General features: G+C 36.9%; 1 protein-coding gene across 1 annotated transcript; it reads right to left on the bottom strand.

The window, feature by feature from the left end:
- Positions 1–6109: 6109 nt before the first annotated feature.
- Positions 6110–7813, bottom strand: LOC111905141 (UDP-glycosyltransferase 75C1). Its single transcript, XM_023900813.3, has one exon. It carries the CDS (start codon positions 7649–7651, stop codon positions 6308–6310), a length of 1344 nt encoding a protein of 447 aa, XP_023756581.1. The 5' UTR covers positions 7652–7813; the 3' UTR covers positions 6110–6307.
- Positions 7814–8718: the final 905 nt, after the last annotated feature.

Raw genomic sequence — 8718 nt, 5'->3', positions numbered from 1 at the left:
TGCAATTCTGAACACCAAGACCATATAGTTTACATTTTGACATGTTTATCTTGAGTCCTAAAGACAACTCAAAATATCTTAGAATTCTTATCAGATTTTTTGTGTTTTCCAGTGACCATGTACCCATAAATATCACGTCATCGGCATATTGGAGGTGAGAAATTACTGGGTCGTGGTGGCGGAGTTGGATACCTTTAAATATGCCCTTTTCTTTCGTCGTTTCCATTGCAGCGTGAAGTCCTTCAGCTGCAATGATGAACAAAAAAGGGGATAGTGGGTCGCCCTGGCGTAACCCACGCTCCATGTCAAATTCTTTTGTTGCTAACTCGTTGATAATCACCGAGACCCTAGCTGACGATAAGCATCCTCGAATCCATGATCGCCATTTTACTCTAAATTCCATTTGCAGCATGACTGAGTCTAGGAACTCCCAACTAAGACTATCGAAGGCTTTTTCGAAATCTACTTTGAAAGTGAAAGCTTATTTTTTATCCCTCTTTACCCAGCTTATGACCTCGTTCAAGATAAGGGGCCCATCAAGTATATTTCTATTTTTAATGAATGTCATCTGTGCTGAGCTAACCACCAAGTGTACCACCTTTTTTAGTCTTTCATCTAGGACCTTTGAGATCGTTTTATACAGACATCCAATTAAACTAATTGGGCGGAAATCGTTGATTGTGATCGGGTCTTGTACCTTTGGGACAAGGATGATAAAGGATGAGTTGCAGCCTTTATTGATATACCCCGAAGCTTCAAAGTGTTTAACTGCGAGGTAAAAATCACCTCTAATCACCTCCCAGTGTTGTTTTAGGAAAGAAAAAGTGAATCCATCAGGACCTGGTGCCTTGTCTGAGCCACAAGCCCAAATGGATGATTTCACTTCTTCGAGAGAGAAGGGCTCTTCTAAATAGACACTCGCATAGGGGGGGGGAGGGTAGTTTATTAAATTGAGAGATAAGGAATTTAAGGCGCGGTTTAATTGGCTCAGTGAATCTCCCGGCAAAGTGCTTAATGGCCAGCTCTTTAATTGCAACAGGGTCGCTTATCCAGAATCCGTTCTCCTTGATCCCATTAATCCTCTGAGATCTTTGATGCTTGTTAATCATACCATGGAAGAATGAACTGTTCTCATCACCTTCTAGAGCCCAGGTAGTTCTAGATTTTTGTTTTAAATCTTCAATACGCCTGGATTCAATTCCCATAATTTTTTGGTGTGCGGTTTGTCGGCTTATCAGAAGTTCTTTATTTATTTGACCCTGCTCAGCCAAGTGATCAATGTCATTTATTCTGTTTGTAAGCTCCTCCATCTCTTTTCTGGCTTTCCCTGTAATTTCCTTCCTCCATGCTTTAGTGTGCTCCTTTAAATTTCTCTGTTTACCTAAAACAATGGAGAGGGGAGATAGAAGCAACTGATGTCTTGGATTGCTGTTGATACCCCATCCTCATCTTAAAATACCCTCGAAATCTGGGTCCTTAAGCCAAGAATTATAGAGCTTGAAAGGGGTCGGGCCAAAGTCGAGTTGAGAGGCAGATAAGAGAATAGCACAATGGTCGGAATGCACCCTAGGCATGGCTGTGACATTTAGATTTGGCCAGGCGTCAATAGCATTTAGGGAGACAAGGAATCTGTCAAGCTTACTGTGCTTATCCCCAGTTGAGTTCATGTACGTAAATCTTCGACCCCCCATTTTAATCTCTAGCAGATCTATAGAGTGTATGAATTCGTTGAAATAATAGGCGCTATTTTGACAGAAAATAGATCCTAGTCTTTCTTCCGGCAAGCGGACAACATTGAAATCACCAAAGACGAACCAACAAGATTCTGTGTCTTAATTTATGAGATCAAACAGATTATTCCATAGGGATCTTTTCCTCAAAGGATCTTGTGGGGCGTAGACATTTATAAAGCAACAATTTTTCCTCAACTTGAGCCAACTGCCCATGATGGCAAGAAAGCCAACACCTTTTATTGATTCAGAGACCTGGAAAGGGAGGGGTCCCATAGGGAAGCTATTCCACCAGAGAACCCCACCGGATCGATGACCTCACATTGGAAGTTTGGAGAGCCCCAAATTTGTCTGTCTAGTTTGTTTTTAACCTCTGTGGACTTCGTTTCTTGCAACCCAACAAAGAAAGAGTGATATTGGATACGGCAATCTCTAAGCCAGCTCCTTTTACTTCACACCTAATTCCACGAATTTTATTGGAAAATATATTCATTGATCAATATTAATAGTCACTCCATGAGTTTTGATCATTTGCTTGAGTTGGTCAGCTCGATTACTAATTTGGAAACCAACAGATTCACCAACAGCGATTGTCTTGGCAACCTCCAAAGATGTGGCATTTGACTCAGTAGGTTTTGTCTGAGAGACTGTTGGTTGGGGCACCTGATGAGATCCAGACATAGCTCCCTGCGATTTTTGGGCGACGCCGATGGGGATAGATGAGGAGGGTATCCGAGTGGGGGATGGGGAAGTGTGAGAACACAGCTGCGTCGGAGAGGGAGGCCTGATGGAACGATCCATGTGCTGGTCAATGGATACGGATGGGTAAGAGCGAGATGGGGCTCTGTTTAGGTCCAAAGAAAAGTTAAGATGGTGTATTTTAATTATAGGTGGAGAGGAGGCCCACCTTTTATTTTGGCCCAAGGGGGAAGGCAGTCCAACAGAGTCGTTAACTACATCCGATAGCGATGGCGATACCGCTTCTCTCCTAATTTTTTTTTTGTATTAATCCTTATAATTTGCTTGTTTGGATTTTCGTATAGCAAGAAGAATTAACTAAGGGCTCATTAAAATTACCAGAAAATACCCACTTTTAGGAATCTTTTTTAAGTTGTTTGCTTGCGCCTCCACAACCGTAATAATAACTAAATAAAACTAACATTGTTAGAATTCATTTAACCGAACACGAGTGTGGGTTTGAACATTTTCTAGAGATATAAAAGATGTAATACAAAAAATATTTTAACAACTTATTTGGATATATATAATCCACATCTTATGTTCTATCACTGTCTTCATCGTTGGAATTTTCAAAAGAAATTGTTTTATAAACGAATAAATCATAGATTGTGTAATAGTAATATCACAATATATGGTGTAACCTTCTTCCGTTAATCGTCTATAAATACAACATTAAGTGTAGCTTGCAAGACCTTAGCGAAAACATATCAACGAACCTTTGTGGGATTTGACTCATGGTTTAGATGGTTATTGTCTGCGGATGGAAACGGTGCCGAAGAATACTGGGGACCCATCCCCATCCCCAAAGTGGACTGGGGGACCCAACGGAGAATGAAAGATTTATCTTTTCTATTTAATTAAAAAAACTTTTAAGTAAGAAAAACTCTAAATTTCAATTTTACCAGTGTAAGTTTAAAGATTTTACAAACCATAAAAACTATTAAACAAATTTTCTACCAAATTTAAATACATACATAAAAATTCAAATAGAAAAGAAATATGAAAGTGATATTTAAGGTAATAGTAGATAAATCAAGGAGAAAAAAAATTATATACAATGTTAAATTAGATAAACGAATAAGAAAAAATACAATTTCAACCAAGTAATTATTGATGAGTTGGGTTTCTTGGATCAAGTTTTAGATATTGTAAATTTTACTATAAATATATGTTTTGTTTTATTTTTATATATTTATATCTATCGGGGTCAGGTCCAGGGTCGGAGACCAGTATCCTCATCCCCACTTTTTTATTTGGGGATTCTTATCTCCATCCGATCCCTAGTCAACTTAGAGATTTAGTCAAATCAGATGCGAGTTTCGGGTTCTCCATTGGGTATAGAGATTTTTCCATCCCTATTATTTTCTAATTAAAAAATGGTAAAATAGCATATTGGGTCTCCTAATATAATAACTCACAATTTTATTAGGGTAGATTTAGTACCATCTTAGGAAAATTCATTGGATTTACAACGAGTATATATTGCACAAAGAGACTAAGATCATTCAGTGTAGTAGCCACGAAGCTCCTCCTGGTCTAGCTGACCACAAACCACAAATATGAACACCACTCCGGGTGTTTAGAGGTGGCTAGTAGTTGAAGTTTTTGTGGTCATTTATGGTGGGGAGCACGAACAACCACAACCAATTATTTTCTTTCTCTCTCTATCTCTCTGATATCTCTCTACCTTTGTCTACATTTTAAGTAATTAAAATATACATATTTTTTTATTTAAATAATTAAAAAATAAGAGGTATACCAATCTCTTAGTGGTTATGTGTGACAATGAGGTGAGACCCACCATATTATTGGTAGGGCTGACAACTCTCAATCCAACCCGTAATCCGACACCGATCCAACCTGAAAATAGACGGGTTTAGGCTGATATTTTTGACTCGCCAACAGGTCAACCCGCCAACCCGCTTATTTTATAGGTTGGGTTGGGTTACATATTTGGGTTTGCGGGTCGATCAACCCGCAAACCCGTATATACATTACTTACATTTAAAATAAATAAATATATATATATATATATATATATATATATATATATATATATATATATATATATATATATATATAATAATTTACTTTGTGCTCCCGTTTTGACGGTAGCATATGAATCGACTTTTAGTCTTGATGGAAGAATTTTGAATGAATATCAAAGTTCCATGAACATGATATGGTTGAAGCTTTGGTTTCTACTAGGGATTGGTTGTTTGGATAAAAAGGAAATATTTGATAATTTTTGGTTTATTCGCATTAACTAAAATTTTGTACCATAAGGCTTCTAGCCCAGCGGTACTGGGTGTTGCCCTCCCTCTTAGAAGTTGAGGGTTCAAGTCTCATTGGAGACATATGTGGTATTAGGAGTAGTGTAGATTTGTCGTTTAAAAAAAAACTAAAATTTTGTATTAATTATTCTTTTCATTTTTTCTTTTGATTCCTTATGCAATTGAGTTGAATGTGGTTGTTGAGAGCGTAACTCAAAATTTAATTAATTTGAACATCAATGAAGACTTTTTCTTTTGATTCCTTTCACAATTGATTTGAATATCAATGCTACAAATTTCAATATATTTTAAGTTATCATTTGGTGAGTTCTTTTTAGTAAAAATAGTAGACGACATAAAATTATTTATGTAGCCTTTTAAAGATCATCAATTTAATTTTGCATATTGTTTTTATTTGAAGATTATGATGAAGAAGTCGGTGTTGGAGAAAGAAATGAGAATTCTAGCATGAATGAATTATCAAATTAGGTTTTAGATATTTTTGAACAGTTGCACTTTATATGAATGTTTTTATTTTTCAATTTTATTTTGATGTTAATGACTTTATAACTTCATGGTGAAAACATCTTTTTTGACGTTAATGACTTTATATTGAAAAAACCTTACTTTTTGAAAATGTGTTGCTTATTTAGTAAAGGATTATATAGATTGGGTACGACCCACTAACCTATGAACCCGCGAACCCATATACTTTAACGAATTATATGGGTTGGGTTGGGTTGGGTTCAGGTTTCCAACTTGCCAACCCGTGACCCGTCAACCCATATATTATATGAGTCGGGTTGAATTTATATATTTTCTAACCCGTCAACCCGAACTCAACTCATGACCCATCAACCTAAACTCAATCCGATTGCGAGAGCTAATTAGTGGTTAGCGATAGATGTTTTAGATGCCATGGCTAATAAGTTCTTTAATTAATAGAAGTTTGTTTAAGAGTTTTTCGAGTCAAAGAAAGTTAAAAAAATTTAATGTGAGAGTTTGTTAAATATAAAACTTTTTCAAATAATTTGTACATTTATAAACTCTTGTAATGGTATTTTTTAAAGATCGTACATGATAGTTTATTTTCAACAAATTTTAAATTTAAAACTTAAACAAACAATAATTAATAATATGATATAAATAAAATTGATGGATCCTTTAAATAAGTTAATGAAAAAACTCTATTATTTAGAATATATTTTTGAAGTTTTATAAACTGATGATACTATTTAGAAGATATTTTCAGCTTTATAAATTGTTGAGTTATATTTAGATGATATGAGAAATCTCAACAAATTGTGAATCATCAAATATATATTTGCATGTATCACTGATTAAATGATATAGAAACCTACACGATTAGAAGGCAAAACTTCACTGATTTTTATCAAAAGCAAAAACCACACACAAACAACGAATACATGTGTAAATCATACACGTACATTTAACCTTTTATTCATTTTCTTTTGCAAAAGCCATTACGATGTTTAATATATGCATAGCTTACCGAATAAAATGACGTCGTTAAAATGATCAACCATATTGCTCCCTCTAGTTTCATATATGATCCAAGAAAGCTTGGAGATTAATGGTGGATGTTCCGCCATCGCTGAGAGCTTCTATTGCCAAATCTCTCCATTTCTCTGCATTTTTCTTCATACCCTCATCTTCCATCACCATTTCCACACACCTCTCAATCTCCTTCCCTTCCACCACTCCATCTCCCTCTCTTATTCTCACCCTAACCCCTGTTCTCCATACATCTTCCATCATCTTCGCATTCGTACATTGATCCGACCATTGTGGAAACACCACCGTAGGAACACCGGCCACCAATGTCTCCACCGTTGAATTCCACCCACCATGCATCACGAAACACCCAATTGCTTGATGACTCAACACCACCACCTGAGAACACCAACCAACTATCATCCCTTGTTTTCTCAGCTCCTCTATCTTGCTTAATCTTCCTGCTTGCTCACTATCTCTTATCACCCATAAAAATGGCCGCCGGCTCTCCAGCAACCCAGTTGCTATCTCCTCTAGTTGATCCAATGACAACTGCGCTATTGTTCCAAATGAAACATACACCACCGAAGATTTGGGTTTTGTGTTTAACCATTGGATGTAATCCTCTTCTGTTCTTTCGAAGCAATCACTGCTGGAGGAATTTCTGTAGAAGAACTCCGATGGGATTAAGGGTCCAATCGGAAGGAACTCAAGTTTATCAATTGCTTTAATGGGTTCGACTTCGAGTTTATTAAAAGTGTTAACAAGTATTCTTGGAGCTGTTTTGAGGACCTCGATATGACCTTTCAAATCCTGCTGAACAAAAACATGTTCCTTTGGGCATGACGGCGTAAGAAAAGATGGCAAATCAGCGGTGGTTAATGGTGGCAGTCCAGGTAAGTTGATCGGAGACGTCTGGTTGTTTTTGATACCGGAAATCAAAACTTCGTGTTCATTGACGTAGTAGTAGTAAATATCCAAGATAGTCGCCGACTGGCACCAGAGGAGAGTGGATTTAATACCTTGAGCATGCGCAACACGCGCCGCCCATGGGATGGTGGTGGTGTAAACCAAGTGGTCAAACGGTTGGCCTCCAGCCGCGGCGGAGCTGATGATTTCTGCAACCGCAAGAGCACCATACGTAGAGATATCGGAGAGGAATTGTTGCAAGGTGGTTGTTGGTTGTTTGCCATCGTCATGGCCGTCGGAGAATGGAGCGAATGTTAGCCCGTGAGGGGTGGTTTCCATGTCGATTCGTCGTATAGCGGAGACACTGGTGGAAAAGGTGACATGGACACCCAGTTTGAGGAGGCGGTAGGCGAACCGGAGGGCTGGAATGATGTGGCCTTGGCCTTGATAGGCGACAATCAAGATTTTCCGATGGGTTGTCATTGCGACGGAGATAGGTGGTGATGAGTACCAAGGAAGTCCTAATTAACAGCTTAAAGCAGAAACAAGATTTACATGCGCAACATCTCATATATGTATACCCACGTGGGAGATAATATGAGGCTCCAATGACAAGTGCTTTTCTGAATGCAATAGCATCCACACAAAATGCTATCGTGGGACGTTGTGTTAACAGTATATAAAGACATATCTCTGTCGTTTTATAAGTTACTGCGTAAACTTTTTGACTTTTTTTTTTTTTTTTTTTTTTTTTTGTAACAATTGGTTCAACCCAATCCCTGCGAAATTAGTGATGAGATCAAATTTTGATTGTCGGTGGGAGCTTGTTTGTTGCAATTAGCTGAAAGTTCTGGAATTCTGAATATCCTTGCTGAAAAATTTTGATTCTTGCTGGAAAAATATGGCAAACACTGCTCTATAAAAAAAAATAAATGGATAGGATTGACATGTCGCATCCTTTATAATTAGGGAACTCCAACCACGATTCAAAACTGTCGACGTGGCGAGCAAATAGGATTGACGCGTCACGATCTTTGGCAAACAGTGAAAATTTTATCGTTGAGTAAAATCCACCTTATCTAATTGATTAGGCTCTCCTCTCTAGTTGTATACAGAATTATCACTGATTTTATTTAATAATAAAGACAGTTTTATCATTATTTTGTATTTAATGTTCAATTAAATGTTTAGTTGGTTAAATAATAATGAGAGAGTATTTTCGTAAAAATGTTATTTATTTTTAGAACTGGACAATTATTTTGGGACAAACCAAAAAGAAAATATGGACTATAATTTTGGGACGGAGGATGTATTAAAGGTTTAGCCGAAAACTCCAATGATTCTCCATGTAGATTTGCATATCACAATTGAGTGATGTCATGCTCATTGCTTCTTCTTTTCTAATCGACTCTCCTCGTTTAAAATAAAACATAACTAAACAAACACATCTTTAAATATTATTAAAAGAGAACCTTTAATTCACCAATGAAACAATCAAGACCATTGATTTAATTTCAATCCTATGTTTTCCACCATTAGATTAGATTGTT

This window comes from Lactuca sativa, chromosome 2 (genome assembly GCF_002870075.4).
Source record: "Lactuca sativa cultivar Salinas chromosome 2, Lsat_Salinas_v11, whole genome shotgun sequence".
In the NCBI taxonomy this organism is placed as follows: domain Eukaryota; kingdom Viridiplantae; phylum Streptophyta; class Magnoliopsida; order Asterales; family Asteraceae; genus Lactuca; species Lactuca sativa.
The sequence above is the reverse complement of the archived record's forward strand: the minus strand, read 5'-3'. Positions and strand labels throughout refer to the sequence as shown.

What these genes read in the sequence shown, in the direction of transcription:
- LOC111905141 (XM_023900813.3), bottom strand. Translation starts at nt 7,651, where the DNA reads ATGACAACCCATCGGAAAATCTTGATTGTCGCCTATCAAGGCCAAGGC.